Source organism: Symphalangus syndactylus, chromosome 5 (assembly GCF_028878055.3).
Source record: "Symphalangus syndactylus isolate Jambi chromosome 5, NHGRI_mSymSyn1-v2.1_pri, whole genome shotgun sequence".
Classification (NCBI taxonomy): domain Eukaryota; kingdom Metazoa; phylum Chordata; class Mammalia; order Primates; family Hylobatidae; genus Symphalangus; species Symphalangus syndactylus.
This window is the reverse complement of record NC_072427.2, coordinates 21,013,631-21,036,107: the sequence shown is the minus strand read 5'-3', so window position 1 is coordinate 21,036,107 and position 22,477 is coordinate 21,013,631. Positions and strand designations below refer to the sequence as shown.

The following is a 22,477-nucleotide window of genomic DNA, read 5'->3' as shown; positions in this document are numbered from 1 at the left end:
CCGCCTCCTGGGTTCAAGAGATTCTCCTGTTTCAGCCTCCCGAGTGGCTGGGACTACAGGCATGCGCCACCATGCCTGGCAAAATTTTTTTTTTTTTTTTTGTATTTTTAGTAGAGACAGGGTTTCACCATGTTGGCCAGGCTGATCTCCAACTTCTGACCTCAGGTGATCTGCCTGCCTTGGCCTCCCAAAGTGCTGGGATTATATGTAGGATGAGCCATCGTACCCAGCCTGTGCTGGGTCTTAAAGCGTGAGTAGGAATTTGCCAGGCCTGGGTTGGGGAGAGAAAGAGTGGAATGATGGTTCTGCTGTGATACACTGTGTGCAAAGAAACAGACGTCAAAGAGCTTGGTGTGTTTGAGCTCAGTGAGCAGTGAGGTGTAGAATTATTTTGTGTGGATAGGGTGTGGTCACTGAATTAGGTTAGAAAGTCAAAATGGGGTGAGTGGAAGCGTCTTTTAGTTTGTCCTCTTGAAGCAAAAGGGAGGATAGTCTGGTTTTGTTTTGGACACCTCATTCTGAGAGCAGTAGAGGATAGTGGCTTGGTGGAGTTGGAGAAGGGAGCATTGCCTCTCAGACAAGTTAGAGGAGGCCATTACCATTGTTTAGGACAGATTGTGAGGGCTTGAATGCAGTGAAGTTGGAAGGGAGCCAGCAGATCTAATGGACATTTTGAAAATTGAATGGATGAAACTTGGTGAGTAGATGGTGGGAATTAGGAGGTGGTAGTTGTCCAGAATAACTGGAAATTTCTAGCACAGGCTGCTGGGTGAATGAGAGTGCACTGAGGGGCATGATTCATTCTGGCATGGGAGAGGAGTTGGCTTCCTGGAAGTGGTAATGTTTGAGTTTGGCTTAGATTACCTCATTCAAAGTGGTTCTTGATTTTGCTCACAATCTATTTTGGAGTCCATTTATTCATCTAGAAAGTACCAACTGCTTACTGCATGCCAGTAATTGATATTTTAAGAATATTAAAAAATGTTAATTGTGGTAAAATACACATACCGTAAAATTTACCATCTTAACCATTTACCATCTTAATCATTTTTAAGTGTAGAGGCAGTGGCATTTAGCACATTCACATTGTCGTGCAGTGATCACCACTGTCCATTTCCATAACTCTTTTCATGTTGCAGAACTGAAATTTTGTACCCATGAAACAATAACTCTCTATTTCTCTCTCCTGCATGTCCTTGGCAAATACTGTTCTACTTTCCGTTTCTATGAATTTGACTATTCTGGGTACTTTATGTAAATGATACCACCCAGTCTGTGTTCTTGGGACTGGCTTACTTCACTTAGCACAGTGTCATTAGAGTTCATCCATGTTGTAGCATGTGTCAGAATGTATTTCCTTTTTAAGGCAGAATAATATTCCATTGTATGTATATACCACATTTTGTTTATCCATTCATCCACCAATGGGCACTAGAGTTGTTTCCACATATGGGTTATTGTGAATAATGTTGCTTTGACCGCGGGCGTACAGATATCTTTCTAAGTCCCTGCTTTCAGTTCTTTGGCGTATGTGTCCAGAGGTGGAATTGCTGGATCATATTCTATTTTTAATTTTTTGAGGAGCTGCCATACTGTTTTTCATAGTGGCTGTACCATTTTACATTTCTAACAGCAGTGCACAAGTGTTCCAGTTTCTCTGTACCCTCACCAAGACTTGTTATTTTCTGTTTTTGTGACAGTAGTCATCTTACAGCATGTGAAGTGATATCTCATTGTGGTTTTGATTTGCATTTTTCTAGTAATCAGTGATGTGAGCATCTTTTTATGTGGTTATTGGCTATTTGTATATCTTCTTTGGAGAAATATTTGTTCAAATCCTTTGCCCATTTTTTATTTTTATTTTATTTTAATTAAATTATTTTTTTGAGATGGAGTTTCACTCGTTGCCTAGGCTGGAGTGCAGTGGCACGATCTCTGCTTGCCGCAACCTCTGCCACCCAGGTTCAAGCGATTCTCCTGCCTCAGCCTCATGAGTAGCTGGGATGACAGATGTGCGCGCCCACACCCAGCTAATTTTTTGTATTTTTAGTGGAGACAGGGTTTCATCATGTTGTCTAGGCTGATCTCGAACTCCTGACCTCAGGTGATCTTCCTCCCAAAGTGCTGGGATTACATGTATGAGCTACCATGTCTGGCCCGTTACCCTTTTTTAAAATTGGTTGTAGGAATTATGTATTCTAAATATTAATCTCTTATCAAATAAGAGTTGCTAACATTTTCTCCCATTCTGTGGGTTGCCGTTTTACTCTGTTGATTATATTCTTTGATGCAGCTAGTAGTTTTTTTTTTTTTTTTTTTTTTTGAGACAGAGTCTCACTTTGTCTGTCGCCCAGGCTGGAGTGCAGTGGTGTGATCTCGGCTCACTGCAAGCTCCGCCTCCTGGGTTCATGCCATTCTCCTGCATCAGCCTCCCGAGTAGCTGGGACTACAGGCACCCGCCACCACACCCTACTAATTTTCTTGTATTTTTAGTAGAGACGGGGTTTCACCGTGTTAGCCAGGATGGTCTTGATATCCTGACCTCGTGATCCTCGTGATTCACCCGCCTCCGCCTCCCAGAGTGCTGGGATTATAGGCGTGAGCCACCACACCTGGCCAACTAACTGCTTTTTTAAATGAAATTCCATTTTTATTTGAAGGGAGGACTGTAATAAGCTGTGGCTATCCAGAAATTGGGTATTTAGCAGATACCTTCTTGAAAATAAAGCAAGCCTTTTACTTCAAGGAAGTAGTGGAGAGCATTTGTTGCCAGTGATAAAATTTGAGTTTGCAAGTGAAAATCAGAATTTTGGAAAACGTGTATTTGCCACCATGAGCTTGACAGCTTTTCAGTATTTAAAAGCTTTATGAGTATAGTAATGATATATTTTTGATATTGTATAATGAAATGTATCTACATTTGGAAGATCTGCATAACTCAAGGAACCAGTATTTTCACAAATGATCAATGTATGATGTTACAGCAAAATCATTCTTGGATAAAAGAGAAAGACCAGTCACTTTTAATGTAACAGAGTACAAAATGGTCATTGATATGGTTTCAGATTTCACATTGAGACTAACCCTTTAAGAAACTACCACTTGTCAAGTTTTGGTGTAACATGGAAAAAGAATATTAACAACTATCCCAAAAGACTATTAAAATACCACTCCTTTTTCAAATTGGGTATCTGTGTGAGGCAAAATTTTAAAAATGTACTTCCCCAAATAGTGTAACAGTTTGCATGCAGAAGCAGATATGAGAATCCAGCTGTCTTCTGTTAAGCCAGACATTAAAGAGATTTGCCAAAATGTAAAACAATGCCACCTTCTTATTTCTGTTTTGTTTTGGAAAACATAGTTATTTTTCATAAAAGTATGTTTATTTCATGTGTAATGAGTTCATGGAATTTTAACATGAATTAATACTTTATAAATTTTTCAGTTTTAATTTCTGATACAATAAAGTACCCGTAAATATAGCCCACATAACAAAAGCTCTTTGGGATTCTTAATTTTTGGGAGTAAAAAGGAGGGATCTCAGGCAACCGAGAACTTTCTTTTTTTTTTTTTTTTTTTGAGACGGAGTCTCGCTCTGTCGCCCAGGCTGGAGTGCAGTGGCGCAATCTCGGCTCACTGCAAGCTCCACCTCCCGGGTTCACGCCATTCTCCTGCCTCAGCCTCTCCGAGTAGCTGGGACTACAGGCGCCCGCCACCACGCCCGGCTAATTTTTTGTATTTTTAGTAGAGACGGGGTTTCACCGTGGTCTCGATCTCCTGACCTCGTGATCCGCCCGCCTCGGCCTCCCAAAGTGCTGGGATTACAAGCGTGAGCCACCGCGCCCGGCCCCAACCGAGAACTTTCAAACCACTGATTATAGCTTACAATGGATTGAAATAAGCTGATCCTCATGAAATACTTTAGTTTCTTATTTGAAAATCTTTATAGAAACAACACAGAGGAAAATACTTAATTAGTCTCTACTTTCATAATGCTGAGTTATATTTATTGGGCACTTAATAATGTGCCTGACACTGCACTGAACACCGTACCTATATTATCTCCTCTAACCTTTATCTTATCCTGCAACGTATATATTGCCTTAGTTTTACAAATCAGAGGGCTAAGGCACTGGCGGGTCAGGTAATTGGCCCAAGCTTATTTTAGGGGTAAGTAGTAGAGCCAAGTTTTAGATTTAGTTTAAGTTGAAATTGAAAGCCTGAGCTTTTCATCATGATGTTCTGCCTCACAGAACAGTTTGTAAGTCAGCACTGTGTCCGCACTACTAATTGATCCTTAGGGAAAAGTGCAGAATGCCGTTGTCTGAAGATTGTTGATGCAAGGTTGAGCAGTGGCTGAAGATCCTGCGCGTGTTATCTTTTTATCCCAGGTCATGTAGTCGTGTACTGTTTTGTGGAACCAGATCTTTAGAAGGTGGTTCTTTCAGAACTTCAGAACAGACCATAACTGGAAGACTGTGGGCTTAGTTTCTTACGATTACTAGTAGTTAGTATGTGAATCTAGCTCAAGGTTGGAGAGATTTTCAGGATGGCTGTAGTTCAGTTGTCATTGCTTATGCTAGTTCTTTCATTTCATTCAGGGGTATAGAAACCTTAGATTGTCTGAAAATGTTATTTTCAGGAGTTTTCCCATTGGGAGACAAGGAGATGGGGATGGAGTTGAAGTCAGGTGAAGGTGAGGAGAATAGCACTATTGCTGTGACCCCTGGCTTTTGGGTTATTGTGCTGCAAGCATCAGGTGACTGAAAAAGCAAACATGAAAGTACAGATTCAGAGAGGGGAAGTGACTCGACCCAGGCACCCTGCACAGGAACATGTGTCATCACGGTTTCAGCTCCCGATGGTGAGATCACAGTGTGTTCTCAGGCCCTCGTTAGGATTCTTAGCACAGCAGTTGTTTCTGCTTGGTGGGTTTGTTGATTGAGAGCGCCTCAGAAGCATTTATATTCACAGTATCCCACATGCCTAACTAACTCAACTTTATATTACATAGACAGCTACTTTAAAATTGTGTTGGTACATGTATTTTGAAATTTATATGAACAGCTTTATTTACATTATCCATTATACTCCTCTGTTAAAGAATATATGTATATTTTAATTATACTTTATTATACTCATTCACCTTTCATTGTTTTCTCCAACCTTTTTTGCCACCTCAGTGGAAATGGAAATGAGAGTACCTGTTATAGCCTGAAAAGCAGAGGAAAAAAGTGTAACTCTTTTTAAGGTTTTTCGTCATGTTTAACTCACGTGTTATTCCCAGATTTTTCTCCAATGTTCATACTGTCTCTTGAAACCAGTCTTCCCTTTGTTCAGCACTATTGTGGCCTGTGTATAATTGGTACTTGTCTTTCAGATTTGTATTCTGTAAACAGGCTTTGACGGGGCAAATTTAAACTGTTGTAAAGATTGCCTATTCATTTCTAATACATGTTTTGTGGTAGAATTCAATTGCTAATCGTGTGAAGGGTTTTTGAAAATGAGGAACAAACAAAATGAGAACTTATGAATAGTAGCACAATAAAAAAAATATACAAGAGGAATAAGACCACCATGCTTTCTTTTTTTCCTTCTGAACTAGTCAATAGCTTTGTATTCCAATGATCATTAACAAGGTTTCTATACATACACAAAAATGAGGGGTAGTGAGATATAGATGATGATATAGAGAATGAAGATGGGAAAAAATCCTCTTGGTATTAATACATGTGGTATAGGTACAGAGTGTTCCCTTATGTATATAATTTGAAAAGGGTGAGGGAGCTCCAAAATAAGATAAGCAAGTTGGTGGACTACATGTTTTGTTAATTCTTATGTCAGAGTGCCTTCTCCTGGTGTGGATGCATTTTTAAGATGAATGGTTAATTTGTTCTTGTTTCTTTTTCAAAGTCTCTTTGAGCAAATGACAAATTGAGATGTCGTAACGTTAAGGAGAGACCATTGACATTTGCCTGATGCCTTCTCTTGTCTTAGCCTTTGCATTGTATTAGAGAAGTATATGACTGGATGTGACTAAAATGATCTGGGAGGAGGGTTAGTATTCTGTTTTCTAAAATGGATTCTGGGATTGTTATGTGCAATTGGTGCTTTAGGATAGGAGAAAATCACCTAAGTGTAACTTCAGAGTGTGAGGAAGTGTGACCTGTCAACTGTTTTGGTTGGGTTTTCTGGTGTTGGAGTGGTTCGTTTCTTAAATTTTGCTCTCAGGTTTGGGGGGTAGTGAAGTTACTCTGAAAATTCATAATTTTTCTGTAATTAGTAACAGCATCCCAGGAGTTTCAGACAGAAATGCCTTTAAAAAAAAATGAGATGTGACAGCACGCTGCCACACCGACGCAGACCCCGCTCTGCACGCCAGCTCGCCCGCACCCACCATGGCCACAGTTCAGCAGCTGGAAGGAAGATGGCACCTGGTGGACAGCAAAGGCTTTAATGAATACATGAAGGAGCTAGGAGCGGGAATAGCTTTGCGAAAAATGGGCGCAATGGCCAAGCCAGATTGTATCATCACTTGTGATGGCAAAAACCTCACCATAAAAACCGAGAGCACTTTGAAAACAACACAGTTTTCTTGTACCCTGGGAGCGAAGTTTGAAGAAACCACAGCTGATGGCAGAAAAACTCAGACTGTCTGCAACTTTACAGATGGTGCATTGGTTCAGCATCAAGAGTGGGGTGGGAAGGAAAGCACAATAACAAGAAAATTGAAAGATGGGAAATTAGTGGTGGACTGTGTCATGAACAGTGTCACCTGTACTCGAATCTGTGAAAAAGTAGAATAAAAATTCAATCATCACTTTGGACAGGAGTTAATTAAGAGAATGACCAAGTTCAGTTCAATGAGCAAATCTCCATACTGTTTGTCTTTTTTTTTTTTCATTACTGTGTTCAGTTATCTTTATCACAAACATTTCACATGCAGCTATTTCAAAGTGTGTTGGATTAATTAGGATCATCCCTTTGGTTAATAAATAAATGTGTTTGTGCTAATAAAAAAATGAGATTTGTATATTGATGATTAGCTTCTAAAAAATAATGGGAGGTTTATGAAAGAGCTGGTGCACTTAAAGCCCTGTGGTTCAGTATGCATAACCTCTTGAGCTCAATTTTCATGGATCAAGGCAAATTTGTAAATAGAAGGATAATGAGTCAGTATGGTAAATGTCAATGGGAAGATTCGAACAAAGTGAGATGAGAGCACAGAAGTATGGAGCAACTATATTTGCTTTGAGGAGTCGAGGAGGGAAGGACATTCTAAAATTTTGAGAGCATTAAAGAATAGGTTACTCTTGGCCGGGCGCGGTGGCTCACGCTTGTAATCCCAGCACTTTGGGAGGCCGAGGCGGGCGGATCACGAGGTCAGGAGATCGAGACCACGGTGAAACCCCGTCTCTACTAAAAAAATACAAAAAATTAGCCGGGCGTGGTGGCGGGCGCCTGTAGTCCCAGCTACTCGGAGAGGCTGAGGCAGGAGAATGGCGTGAACCCGGGAGGCGGAGCTTGCAGTGAGCCGAGATTGCGCCACTGCACTCCAGCCTGGGCGACAGAGCAAGACTCCGTCTCAAAAAAAAAAAAAAAAAAAAAAAAAAAAAAAAGAATAGGTTACTCTTTTATAATTGCAGAGTTTATTGTACTATGTATTTGCATAAATGGAGACATAATATTTAGTTAAATACCTCTATTCATTGTGCAGTTTATGTTTAGCAGTGTGCTAGGTTCTTGGGGAAGGAGTTAAAAAATAAATAAAAGATGTCCTATTTCAGTACTTTCTTGGGAGTGGGGCTACTATGTGAACAGCCTGAGTAACATTTTGTTCAAGACTCAGTTGTGGGTAGCCAGGTACTGTGGTGGACTGGTGCTTTTGTTAATTCTGGTTTTTTTCCTCCCTGCTGGTAAGCCACTTTAGAAATGATCAGTTTCATTAATGTAAAGTCATATTTTATACCTCTATGCACTAATTCCTGTGGACATGACTGGTAGCTACAATAATTTTTGGGACTCCAGTGATCAATGAGTATGTCTCAGGTACTTAATTTCTTCCATGGCTAACTAGTTTTTAGTGGGCAAAAGGAAATTTGAGAGAAGCTGCATAATTTGCTTTAACTTGCAGGATATGTTAAGTATTGAATCACATCTATTATGATTATGGAATTTTGATGTGTGTTTGAATGTCAGAGATACTGTTAAGGTCATTCTGCTGAAAACTGACCCATCTGAAAACCAGTATGTTCACTCCATTCCACTCTTCAGCAAGGCCGTAGTTTCCCTATCGTGGTTCATTTCTCCTTTTCCCTGCCCATTAAAAGGTAGCAAATTTTGGGGGTTCTTAGACATTTGGGGTTCTTAAAATTGTTCTGTAATGTGTAAGCTTGGCTGTCCACAAATGATTATTTATAGGATTGACATTTGTTACGTGGTGGAGTTTGATATATTAGAGTCATATAAATGTGCTATGCTTCAAAATGAAATAGGGGATTTTTATTCACTAGTTTGTCTTTGTTTCATTCCTTTCCAAAAGAAAATTAATGCTTAACTTGAACAGCTGATTTTTTGCATTAAGTTTCCCTTAAAAGCTTGCTAGCATAGGAACAAAAGGTAACTTTTTTCTTTGCCTTTTATTGTTTTCTGATTGTTTGATACTAAGTTTTGGATTGATATTAGAAATATTAATAGTTTATCCTAGGCAGGAGCCAGCTTCCTTTAATATCTGCCAGATGAGCTTCCAGTAGTTTTTAGACTTTGAGATTTTAGAAACCTCATTTTCAGGGATGGGTGACTTCACTGCTTTTTGACTTCACTGCTTTTTCTTTGTCTTAATTTAAAATTGGTATGTATGACCAAAGGAATCTTTCTGATATTCACTGGTCCTTTTTGGTAGAATCGAAATAGTGTATGAGCAGTGGGCGTTTAAGTTAGAAAATATTCGTTTATGTAAAAATTAACCAGAAATTACTGGAATGTAGTATTGTTCAAGGTTGTAGAGTCAAATTAATCAGTATGATTAATGGGTATTAGGAATGGAAATGTTGCAATATAACGACAAGTAACGAATTGTTAAAAGAACAATCTGTTGTTAGCCCATTGATAAACTTTGTGAGATACTTATTTGAGAGCAAAGTTTGTAATCTTTCTTTTGCCGATTAAACATGACTGTCATTTTGCCATTTTTTGCTGTATTCCAACCATTATGTTCTAAGTGCTCATTAATCCTCACCAGGAGCTAGTGAAGAAGGTGACATTATTCTAGTTTTACAGATGGAGAAATGAAGCTCATGTATTAAGCAGCTGATCAGGCAGCACAAAACCAAGGAAGTTATTAATACTGGTAATTGAACCTAGATTTGTCTGGCTCCAGTCCAGTACTGTCCAGTAGAAGTATAATATCAGCCACTAGGTAATTTAAAATTTCCTAGTTGCTACATTAAAGGAGAAGTTTATTTTAATATTTTAGTTCAATATATAAAAGTTCATTTTAAATGTAATTATAAAATTGAGATATTTTACATTTTTACATTCTCTTTTTGTACCATCTTCATTATTTATTATTATTATTATTCTGAGATAGGGTCTGTCTCTGTTGCCCAGGCTGGAGTGCAGTGGCAGGATCATAGATCAGTGCAGTCTCAATTTCCTGGGCTCAAGGGACCCTCCTGCCTCAGCCTCCCGAGTAGCTGGGACTACAGGCGTGCGCCACCATGGCTGTCTAATTATTTTATATTTTGTTTTGTAGAGACAGGGTCTCACTTTGTTGCCCAGGCAGGTCTCTAACTCCTGGGCCCCAGACGATCTTCCCATCTTGGCCTCCCAAAGTGCTGGGATTACAGGTGTGAGCCACCATGCCTGGCCTTTTGTACCATCTTCAAAGTCAGTGTGTGTATTTTAGATGTATAGCACATCTCAGTTCAGGCTAGCCACATTTCTTCAAGTTGAAATGTGGCTAACCCAAATTGAGATGTGGCTAGTGGCTCTATAATGGGATTGTGTGGCCCTGATGCCTGTGCAGTGGCCAGTACTATAAGCAGTAAAGAAACCAAGACTTCGGTTTTGCATGTTGTTGAATTATTTAAGCTTGTAGCATATAATTATACCCACTAGTTTAATAAAATCAGTCATGACAAAAAGTGATAAAGTAGCCTTGTCATAATGCAGGTATTTGGTTGTCTTTCCCATGTTTAAAAATTTTACTTAACAGGAGATGATGTAGGTTAAAATAAAATATTTAAGTAGTATTTAAAAGGCAAATAACTGCATTTAGTCTAGAGATAAGGAATGCAATCACATAGTTATCATTAATAATAAAGACCCCAAGTGGCTAAGACCACTTTAACCACAAAAAGGAGACGGTTGAAATATTGTACATGGGTTTAAGTATAGATAATTAAATTCAGCAGTCTGCTTATAGTACCTGCTGTGTGCTGGGCATTGTTTAGATGTTCAGATATTAAAATAAGAAATGGATTCTGTGCTCAAGGATGCCACCCTGAAGGGTTTAATTAGAACCATAATTTCCAGAACCATTAATTAGAACCATTATTTCCAGAAAAATTTGGTGGTGATGGGAAGAGTCTTTGCATATTTTTGGACATTCCACAGTGGACACTGTTTGCTTTAAGTATAATCTTTGTCTCATATCATCATAGGATTTGTAAAATTTTCAAACTTCTTTGCAAGTACTTTGCAAACTTCTTTATATGCATTAAAAGAATGCGTAGTTCTGAGAGATTTAATTATGGCAGCCTCAGGGCCACTTTATAAAATGCTCTCCTTTTGATACTCTGTGAGTTGCCTTTTTGTTGCCCCATTTCTGTTCCTGGTAAAGACTCACTGATCATGCTGATGAACTTGATCTGCATTTTGGACTGAGCTTAGTCATACAAGTAACATGGCCCCTGATACATTTGTGTATCATTCTGGAAAACAATTGTATGTCACTTTTGACCTGGATATTATTATGTATAGGATTGCTTAGTTGCAAAATAGATGAAAATATAGTTACCTAATCATTTAAGAGTAAAAGATTCTTGGTATTCTAGTTTTTGGGTTGAGGAGGGAGAGTAAAATATTTTCCAAGTTTAGTGAGTTTTGTTGTTGGGGGGGTGGAGAGGGGATGTATAGAGATGGTTAACCAGCATTTATGTCTCATTTCAAAATAATGATAGCTTTTTTTAAAAAGCTTGAAAGATAGTATATGCCTTTTGTCAGTGGTAATCAACATATGTATGTCATCTATTCTGTTGATAAGTGTCAATATCTAAGGATAAGTAGGGCACAGAGAAGGGAAATTGTGTACCTCATTTTCTCTATAAGGCTGTAAAGAGTGAAGAGGATGAGAGAAAGAAGGCACACCTTTCATATTCATCTGTCATTTCTAGAAGGCTTAAGTGTCTGAATCTGACTCTTGTTTTTTTTTTAATCTGACTCTCGAAACAGTGTTCTGATAGAGCAGTGATGGCTTCAAGATGTAGACTGTTGTCACTTCTTTTGTCTGCTGAGCTGCAAAACAGCTTCTTGGGATATCTGGCCCATGACTTTGGATAGGATTGATGGCTTCCCTAGACCAGTCTGTTCATTCATCTTTGGAGTTGATTTCTTATTTTTCCTGCTTGAAAAGAATGGATACAGGGTATGGTATTATTCTGATTATCTTTTTATTCAATATGAAGCAATCAGTTGACCGTACCATGAGATAGAAAAGACAAATACTCATTGAAAGTTGATACTTAAAACTCTTACCCTAATTGGGATTAGGAGGAAGAGTACTTTATTTCCCCAGAGAGTAATGCCAGAAAACTTTGCTAAGGGCAAAAGTGTGCGGCCCATTTTCGAAGAAGGTCAAGAGCTAGCTATTTGATGTAAGGGAAATTATCTGAATGGGATGGAATTATAGGGAAAGGAAGCTGAAATATTGAAAGAGAATTTCCCCCAATATTTTCTTAAATGTGGGCTATTACTTTTTTATTGGAAAAAATTTAAAAGGACTACATTAAAAATGAGAATACGTAACAGGCTGAAGTAGGAGGATTGCTTAAGTCCAGAAGTTTGAGGCCAGACTGGGCAACATGGCAAGACTGTGTCTCTCTAAAAAAAAAATTGGAATTCTGCATTTTAAGGAGTGTGGTTCATTCCTAGTTATAGATTAGGACAGTTGAATTATGTGGAGGTCTGAGAACTATTTCCAACATATAGACTTTTATTAAACAGAGGTGCAGATGGATGATGACTTAGAAATGCAGGCAGTGATTTTGTTTCATGCCTAGTTTCTCAAGTTTTAGAAAACGGTGACAGTCTCAGAGAAAACAAGCAACTATTTTGTGAAATCTCCAGGTGTCAAAATAGTCCAAGGCACATATAATTAGAATAAATTAAGGGAGAATGTTGCTTTAGTGTTGTTGTGGTGTACTAGTCATTCTCAAAGGGTGAGCAAAGCAAAAACTAAAAATAGATGGAAGCTTATCTGCACATTTGAACTTGTGGAACAGCTGGAGTGGGTCTCTTACTCCGTTGCCCCTCCTAGCCGAATAATTCTCCCTCTCTGGTTATTTGCTGTATTGAGAAAGCCTTCACTGGCTCTCATGGCGTTTTTGAGAAAGATATTAAAGGGGCTTGAATTAGAGCACAGGAAGTGGAATAAATGGCAGGAAACGTTTGATCATTTCTGGCACTGTCAGAATGAAAGCCCAATATTTGATTTGAGAGGTTGCAGGACAGTAGCAAATGTTTTGATGGCTGTGTGTGTGTGTGTGTGTGTGTGTGCGCGCGTGCCTGTGTATACTCTCAACTTTGTATTTTTTTCTTTGCCCTTCTCTCTAATATTCACTCTTGTCTAGATTTTCATAATATAATTGGAAGAAGCAAAGGCCCTTCCTCCTCTGTTAATGAGTTACAACCTTTCACAGGTCCAAGAAAGGCGACAGAAGGGACTTTCTACTTTGTAGGCTTATTATTGTTTTTCATTTTCTACTAAAAGTTTATTTTCCCATGTGCTGTTTTTTGGTGTGTATGCATTGTTAACTGCATTTCCACCATGTTGCATAAGGAACATTTGCAGTTTGGTTTATAATGTCACCATTTGTGCTCCATAAGGGAGGTCTCTGCTCTATGTCTCATATATCCAGTACCTAAAACTCACTGCCTGGCACTTAAGTAGGTGCTCCAGTATATGTCAGCATTCCAAAGGTCTTTGTTACTGGAAATAGAGCACTGATGTGAATAGTACAGACGATGGTGGCCTCTATCATGATCTCTCTTGGCAGAGATTTATCCAGAGTCATTTGAATAATTACCATGTACCAACTAGTATGTCTGGTCCTGGGTATGTACATATTTTGTTTGTTTTGTTTTTTGAGACAGAGTCTCGCTCCAGGCTGGAGTGCAGTGATACGATCTCAGCTCACTGCAACCTCCACCTCCTGGGTTCAAGCGATTCTCCTGCCTCAGCCTCCCGAGTAGCTGGGATTACAGGCACACACCACCATGCCTGGCTAGTTTTTGTATTTTTAGTAGAGATGAGGTTTCACCTTGTTGGCCAGGCTGGTCTTGAACTCCTGACCTCAGGTGATCCGCCCACCTCAGCCTCCCAAAGTGCTGGGATTACAGGCATGAGCCTGGGTATGTACATATTTAGGACCTTTAGAGAGCTTATATGTTGGTAGGAGAGGACACACTAGGAAACCAACAGTTACAGTATGGAGGTGCTGTTAAGAGATTTGAGGTGTGCGTTAGAGAGCAGAGAGGAAGGCTACCTGGCCCAGTTTAGAGTGAGTTGAGAGAATTAGGGGATTGTTTCATGAAGAAGATGATGGTTACATGATCATGTTCTGTAAGATGAGGAAGAGTTAGCAGGGGAAAGGGGAGGAAAGGCTTGGAGTTAAGGTAGGAAAGGCTTGGAGCCCTGAGAAAACTTTGTCCTTATGATTGGGGAAGTACTCTCTTCAGTTTTCAAGTTATGCACCATTTTGACTAATCTTTAAGGAAGTAATGTAATTGGTTAGTTTGGACTTAACTCTTCTCATAATTTGAACAGAGGTTTTTTTGTTTTGTTTTAATAATGGAGCAGTTTAAGAAAGAACTTACCTTGTTTACCCTACCCTAACCAAACCAAACCAAATGAGGTGTTGCATCCTTCTCTGTGCATACCTGCATATGATTCTAAATTAGGAAAGAAAAGCCAACCCAACTCTCTCATGAATAGGAGTTGCTGTTAGTGTACAATTTCTTATTTTGGCAGCAAACCCATCTCAGCAATGCAGATGTTCTGCAGTAAAATAGGTGACTTATTAATATGATATTTTCTGGTTGTGCAAAACAGTTGCATGGCCAGTATAGAAGTGACCTATTTGAATACAAATAGGTGTATTTGACTGACTGATCGGGTGATGATTGCTGAAGATTGGAGCAGCTTAGGCAATTTCTTAAAATAAGACAACAGTGAAGTTTGCTGCATTGATTGACTCTTCCTTGACAAAAGATTTCTCTGTAACATGTGATGCTGTTGGATAGCATTTTGCCCACAGTAGAAACTCGTTTCAAAATTGGAGTCACTCCTCTCCAACCCTGCTGCTAGTTGATCAACTGAGTTTATGTAATATTCTAAATCCTTTGTTGTCATTTCAACAATGCACAGCATCTGCACCAAGAGTAGATTCCATGTCTAGAAACTACTTTCTTTGCTCATTCCATAAGAAGCAACCTGCCATCTGTTCAAGTTTTATCATGAGATTGCAGGAATTCAGTCATATCTTCAGGCTCCACTTCCAATTCTAATTGTCTTGCTGTTTCCACCACATGTCCAGTGACTTCCTCCATTGAAGTCCAGAACCCCTCCAAGTCATCCATCAGAGCTGGAATCAACTTCTTCCAAAACTCCTGTTAATGTTGATATTTTGATGTTCTCCCATGAATTGTGAATGTTCTTGATGGCATCTAGAATGGTGAATCCTTTGCAGAAGGTTTTCAATTGGCTTTGCCCAGATTCATCAGAGGATGGATGGCAGGTCTAGGATTATGAAATTAGTTTCTTAAATAATAAGACTTGAAAGTCAAACTTACTTCTGGATCAGTGGGCTGAAGAAAGCAAGTGCGTTAGCAGGCATGAAAACAACATTAACCTCCTTGTTCATGTCCGTCATAGCTCTTGGGTGACCCAGGTGCATTGTCAGTGAGCAGGAGTCTTTTTTTTCTGGGCAGTAGGTCACAACAGTGACCTTAAAATAATTATTAAACCATGCTATAAACAGATGTCCTGTCCAGGCTTTGTTCTAGTTATGGAAACACAGAGTAGGCTTAGCATAATTCTTATGGGCTCTAGAATTTTTAGAATGGTAAATGAGCATTGGCTTCAACTTAAAGTCATCAGCCGCATTAGCCCCTAGCAAGAGAGTCAGCTTGTCCTTTGAGGTTTTGAAGCCAGGCATTGACTTTCCCTCTCTAGCTATGGAAGTCCTAGATGGCGTCTTCTTCCAGTATAAGGCTGTTTTGTCTACACTGAAAATCTGTGTTTAGTGTAGCTACTTTCATCATTTGTCTAGATTATCTGGATAACTTGCTGCAGCTTCTGTGTCAGCACTTGCTGGTTCGTAGTGCACTTTTATGTTATGGAGATAGCTTCTTGTCCTTAAACCTCATGAACCAGGCTCTGCTAGCTTGCTAGCTTTTCTTCTACAGCTTCTTCACCTGTCTCAGCCTTCATAGAACTGAAGAGATTATTTAGGGCCTTGCTCTGGATTGGCCTTTGGTTTAAGGGAATGCTGTGGCTGGCTTGATCTTCTATCCAGACCACTCAAGCTTTCATATTGTTAATTTGTTAATAATAATAAGGCTATTGTGCTTTGTTACTATTTATGTGCTCACTGGAATAACACTTTAAATTTTCTGCAAGAACTTTTCCTTTGCATTCACAACTTGGCTGTTTGTTGCAAGAGGCCCAGCTTTCTGCCTGTCTCAGCTTTTGACATGCCTTCCTTGCTAAGCTTAATTGTTTCTAGCTTTTGAGTTAAAGTGAGAGATGTGTGATTCTTCCTTTTCACTTGAACACTTAGAAGCCATCATGGGGTTATTCATTGGTCTCATTTCAATATTACCGTGTCTCAGGGAATAGGGAGACTCAAGAAGAGGGAGAGAGATGGGGTAGCAGCAAGTTGGTGGAGCAGTTAGAACATAGACAACATTTATTTAGTTTGCTGTCTTCTGTGGGCACAGTTGGTGGTGCCCTAAAACAATTACAATAGTAACATAAAAAACATAAAAGATCAATGATCACAGATTACCATAACAGATATAATAAGATGTTTGAAATATTGTGAGCATCACCAAAACGTGACACAGAGGCATGAAGTGAGCCACATGTGTTTTGGAAAAATGGTGCTGATAGACTTGCTTGATGTAGGGTTGCCACAAACCTTCAATATGTTAAAAATCTATATCTTTGAAGTGTAATAAAGTGAAATGCATTAAAATGAGATATGCTTGTATTCAGGTTTATTATTTATTTTTATTGAGATTACCTTTTTGTTATGTATAAAAAGCCTGGTTATAAATTACAATTTTCTAGGTGTGTTTATATAAGATAAAACCTTTTGGTTCTTGGAAAACAGTTTTGGGAATGTCAAACTATTTTTTCATTTTAAGATTCCTCTAAGAACTTACACTAGAGGCTGGTCCTAGTGGCTCACACCTGTAATCCCAGCACTTTGGAAGGCCGAGGTGGGCAGATCACTTGAGGTCAGGAGTTCAAGACTAGCCTGGCCAACATGGTGAAACCTCTTCTCTACCAAAAATATAAAAAATCAGCCGGTGTGGTGGCACGTGCCTGTAATCCCATCTACTCGGGAGGCTGAGACAGGAGAATCGCTTGAACCCAGAAGGTGGAGGTTGCAGTGAGTTGAGATTGTGCCACTGCACTCCAGCCTGGGCGACAGAGTGAGACTCTGTCTCAAAAAAAAAAAAAGAACCTCAGATAGGACTTAATTATCCTCTTTCCATTACTGTGGGAATTAGGGCAAGACTTTTTTTGAAAGTACTGTTGTTAATTGGTGGGGTAGATAAGTTTTCTTGAGCAGATGAGGTTTTTGGTTTTTAAAAATAGCCCAAAAGATACTCAGAAACAAGATTGGTTTAAAAAAAAAAAAGACTCCTTATCAGATTGCGAAGTATTTGTTTTATGTGAAGAAAGAAAAGAGACATCTATAAAGTAATGCCTTTCTAATGCTATTTTTGAAGATTCTTGTGAAAAAGAAGCTCCAAAAATACTTGAGCAATGGCAATATTGGTGAAGGACTAATTCATCCAGAAGAACTTTGCATAGGATAATCCTTGGTTCATTCTGTAATATCCAGTTTTGGCTCTTAATCAGGATTCTGTATGTTATGGAAATCTTCTTTAAAATATTTTATATTGGTTTAGTCATTAATACTAATGGGTCCCTTGCTTAGTCTAAATGTAAGGTGTCACTGTATTATGAGACCTTGAATTAATAAGCCAAGTGCTAATTAGGAAAGTTGACAAAGAAGCAGTGTTCAGTGACTGGGGCAAGAACTCAGTCATCTCCCATTGTGTGCGAGTGCGAGTGAGCCTTTACTGTTTAGTGGGCTCTGTGATTACTGTTTAGGATCATCTAAAACAAAAATAGGTAGAAATCTAAGAGAATGAGTTTGTGTGTATGCAAATTCACCTGAATATTGAGGTAGCACAGTCTGCGGATAAATTTTTGTTTTTTGATTTTTTTTGGTTATAACTGACACACTTGCACATATTTAAAGTGTATTTTTACATGTGGTCTTATAAAGAAAACCAAATGATCATAAAAATGTAAATGAGAGAAAATATTCTTGGTTCTCAGTGTCATTCAGGAAAAACTTGTTGGAAGATGGTATGTGATAGTTGTTGAGGTTTATTTGTCTAGCACAGTTTCTGCTCAGTTACTTTGTCATTTAAGATCCTAAGTAGAGAGAGATTCTAGCCATTACCCTATCTCTGTCTGCAGTATTTTTTAAAAGACAGTGCAGTACAATGTATTTTCTGATGATATCCTTTCCTTCATAAACATCTCTAAAGAATTATTTCCATGTAATTCTTGTGGCCATCATTGGTATATAGTTGTGTTGACTAGAGATTTTAAGTTATACATGTCTGAAGTACTGTTTCCACACAACCTCATTAGTATTGTTTTCTGGTTTATAAGAATTGAAACCTTGTTCTTAATTTGTCCAGGTCTTCTGTCTGTATTTCATGGGAATAAACAACACTAGTTACTAGAAATTTTGAGATTTTTTTCTCCTTCCTTCTCCTAGTACCTGATGTTTTGAAAGGACTGTGTTATCCTAAACGCTTGATAGAGCACTTTTATGATGGGAGTATGAGTGGTATGCAAGTCTATCGACTCCTCTAGGCAAGTTTGTAGTTGTGTGTGCGCGCGCACACACATGCTTTAAAAGTAAAACGTTAACCACATATGTTTGGTAAATGCTAGACTGTAGTTTTAAAACTGGAAGAAACCATTGAAATTATGTCGTCAAATTTGTTCATTTTATTGATGAGGAATTTGAGGGCTAAAGAGGCAACTCTGATAAGGCCCAATTATAGTATTAATTCTAAGGACCTGCATTGGGGTCTAGAAAACCAGTTATGGAAATATAGATGAAGGAAATCTTGGTTTAAGTGGAGCATTTAGTTGACCATAATAAGCTTATGTTAGTCATAAGTGACATGGCTGTCAGAGTTGCTAAGTTGATCTTGAATTACAATAATAAAAGTATGTCAAAACAAGGAGAAAGGGGTGGCCTGTTAGGGAAGGCGACAACAGCAGAATATTTGAAGTATCAAATGTGTTTAGTCCTGCATCACCAGTTTTCAGAGGAACACTGACAAACTGAGCTTACTGTCCAACTTACACTCCTGAGAACTATTTGAAACCAGAACCCACCTGGTTCTCCAGGTGCTCACTCTATTTGACTTCAAGTGTTCTTCCTGGCCACATGAACAAGTCTGGTTTTTTGCCTGTTTTTCTTAATGTAATTCTCTTGCTTTTCCTCCTGTATAAAGATCACAGTGACTCCTTTACTTTCCTAGGCCTGATCAGGCCATGGTACCTTTATTGATTGATTGATTGAGACAGAGTTTTTCTCTTGTTGCCCAGGCTGGAGTACAATGGTGCGATCTTGGCTCACCGCAACCTCTGCCTCTTGGGTTCAAGTGATTCTCCTGCCTCAGCCTCCCCAGCAGCTGGGATTACAGGCATGCGCCACCACGCCTGGCTAATTTTGTATTTTTAATAGAGGTGGGGTTTCTCCATGTTGGTCAGGCTGGTCTCAAACCCTCCACCTTCGGTGATCTGCCTGCCTTGGCCTCCCAAAGTGCTGGGATTACAGGCATGAGCCACCTCACCTGGCCTTACCCTTATTTAAAGCTGTGAAGGCTGGAAGCTGTTTCCCAGACTTTTTGCAAAGTTTCACCCCAAGCCTCAGAATACGTTTTCTCCTTGTTTTTCAAAGTGGCTGGGGGTTTTAAATGATCATTTGTGGGTTTGTACCCATGCAACTAATGTCTTGTTTCTAACAAGGACATATAAAATTTCTTGGCCTTACACTCACTTTTGGCTTTCTGGTGATCTTGTATATCAGAGATGGTAGCTGTCGGTAGTACTATGGGTTGTCTACAGGAAAAACAAAAACACCGCTGAGAAAGCACACAGTTAAAAATGGTATTAGAATGACCATCCACTACTTTTCTACCAGATAATCATTATTTTCGTTATCTTACCTTCTGAGTTTCCACCTGGAGAGGAAGGGAATTAATCTTTATTGAACACTTAGGATGTGCCAGACAATGAACAAGTGCTTTACAATGTAGATTTTGCTTTTCCTTACCTTGTAGTGGTGTTCTTACCCCACTTACAGATGAAGAAACTGTGGTACGTGCATAAAGTAATGTTATATAGCTAGTGGAGCTGAAATATTGACTGAAAAGATCTTGTATGACTTTTATGACCACAAAAGACAAACGATATTACTCTCTTACTTTAGAATGGCCTAACTACTACAATTTTTCTACCTAATTATTTACTTTTACACCTCTTGGGCCCCCTATCTGTTTTTCCTAGCATATTTTCTTGAGTTCTTAATTATCTTGAGTTCCTAATTTGGAATCATGTGTTACTTCTAGCAGTTTTCCCAGATAATCTCCTTTCATTTCTCTCGTGCGAGACTAATGGTCCATCTGGGAGCTGTTTTTCAGGGTAGGGAAGAGTCAGAGAGAGGCCTGACTACCTCTTTGCAGCAATGGAAGTAATTCCCTAAACTATTTCTTAAAATTCTATCTTGATTGGACTAATTTTCTGTATTAGTTGAATATCTGCTGTAGTACTCTTTGTTGACATGATTTGGTCCTAGATGCCTAAGAAAATAGTAACCTCCCTCTGGCCTTCAGGAAATTTAGGATTCGGTTTGGGAGTTAAAGTGTGCACATAATTGGTGAGTATGATAAGTGCCACACGGCCATAGATCAACCAGCCAACCAACCAGCCAACCAAAAACCAAACCACTGGCTGTTCAGAGTGGGGAAGAGAGCACAAATCTGCATAGTTATAACAGGGAGGCTATTCTCAGTCCGGGCTCTGGATGAGAATATCCTGGAGAGATTTTAATTCAGTAGGTCTAGGGTAGCGCAGCAATCTGTGATGCTGATATGCACTGGGATTTATGCTATCAAGGATAATTTCTTTAGTTCTCCAAAGCATGTTTGTTTTTATCTTTTGAATATTCCCTTGCGTTTTCCCCTGCACTTTACTCTGAAGTGGGAATAATGGAACTTGGGTGCCTTTTGGCTCATTCAACATGTTTAGTTAGCGGATCTGTGAATGTAATCTATAATGGATTTAGGCAGAATGTCTAGTGTGGAAGTAAATTCAGTCTGTCTTGGAATTAATTGTAGAATCTAGTAAAGTAGGCTTCATTTATTCGCATATCTTTTGGACTAAACTTTTGTATTTAATAGAATGCCTCGTCATATTCTGTAAAGTCTCATTAATATGGACCCTGTAATTTAAATCTGTATTTTGGAGGCACACTGGGGTAAAGTTTATCCTTAATAAGGGCACCATTGTTTACTGTAATGGGCTAATTACATGTCTTAATCATTGTAGCATGTTGAATACAACCTCTTCTTGGCAGTGTTTTACTGGCTCCTACTTTCAAGTTATATATCTGCCTTATAGTAGTAAAAATTTAGTTAGTTAACTTGTCTCTCCTAAGCAGTTAGAAATTAGTTGAAGTTGTAAACACTGTTAGCTGAATAGAAATAAGCTGACACTTTCTCTTCAATTGTAGAGAGAGATTATGTGACTTAATCTTTCCCATCGGGGATGTGAGTGATTGGAATGCTAGTGGCTGGCGGTGGGTTTGTTTCTTAAAGGCTGTATGTTGTACTTCACTGAACCACCTGTACAGCTAAGCTGTCTTGAAGTTTTAGTCATTTCTACTCCTGTGGTTAGAGTGATACTGTGGGTCTTGGTAGCGTTTCTGCCTTTTGTTCTGTTTTAACATGTCAGACAGTTACTCTTTGGCCTTCTTCATTCTTATCCTAATCATTATGTATAACAACTAGCATTTGAATACCTACCATATACGGGGCGTCATGCTTGCTGGCCTTATGTACATTGGCCTAATATTTATAATACCTGTGTGAGTAGTGCTGTTGTTATCCACATTTTGCAGGTGAAAAAGCAAGGCTTTGAGGGTTTAAATACTTGCACTAGGTCAAAGAGCTAACAAATGAAAAGATCCCACATTCAAATCCACACATGCTTTTAGAACCTGTGTTTTTAGCTTTTATCTGTTGCCCCAGGACCAGGCTAGATCATCATCATCACTTTTCTCTTTTCCTTATCAAGTTGGTAAGCAGCTATTGGTTCTTCTGGTGATACTGAGAGAGAAAGGTCATAGTTAGTGAATAATCAGCATTTTAAAAATAATCGCTGCTGCATTGTGATTCCAGAGAATGGAATAACCATAAATGTATTACTTCTCAGACATTCACAGTGATGGTGTAGAGGCTCATGCCCACTCTAGGGCAAGCAACATTATAACATTGTTTAGAAGCCTGATTTGCTATAAATTGAGGAACAAGGTATATCAGGAAAATCTAAAATATCCCTTTGTTTATCCCAATATAGTGATTACGAACTTAAGTCTGGAAGCTGAACTCTTTACATTCATACCTTAGCTCTTCCAGCTCTGTAACTCTAGGCAAATTACTTATGCTCCCCACACCTCATTTTTCTCATGTGTAAAACAAGGGTAGTGCTAGTACATTCTTTAAAGAGATTTTATAAGAATGAATTAAGACAATGTGAAGAACTTAGCAGAGTGTCTTATATATACCAAGCCTCAAATATTGCTTTACTATCTTGAGTTAACAGGAAAATCAAAGAGGTATTAAACTGAGAGTGGATATAAAAGCT

General features: G+C 38.8%; 2 protein-coding genes across 13 annotated transcripts in view; both read left to right on the top strand.

The window, feature by feature from the left end:
* Positions 1 to 22,477, top strand: part of AKAP13 (A-kinase anchoring protein 13) — a 368,214-nt gene that overhangs the window by 27,964 nt on the left and 317,773 nt on the right. For 7 of the 12 annotated variants that reach the window (XM_063638600.1, XM_063638601.1, XM_063638598.1 and 4 more), the window contains exon 1: positions 181 to 697. The exons of 1 other annotated variant lie outside the window; for it this stretch is intronic. In XM_063638600.1, coding sequence (XP_063494670.1) covers positions 664 to 697 — 34 coding nt within the window. In that variant the 5' untranslated portion in view covers positions 181 to 663. Of the gene's footprint in view, positions 1 to 179; positions 698 to 22,477 lie in introns of those variants that run through there. 4 more of the 12 variants (XM_063638604.1, XM_063638603.1, XM_063638602.1 and 1 more) reach the window with 2 other exon arrangements.
* On the top strand, positions 2,307 to 7,022 carry LOC129482122 (fatty acid-binding protein 5-like). Its single transcript, XM_055277368.2, has one exon. It carries the CDS (start codon positions 6,399 to 6,401, stop codon positions 6,804 to 6,806), a length of 408 nt encoding a protein of 135 aa, XP_055133343.2. The 5' UTR covers positions 2,307 to 6,398; the 3' UTR covers positions 6,807 to 7,022.

Excerpts from the sequence above, each read along its gene's own strand:
- LOC129482122 (XM_055277368.2), top strand. The coding sequence starts at position 6,399 with ATGGCCACAGTTCAGCAGCTGGAAGGAAGATGGCACCTGGTGGACAGC.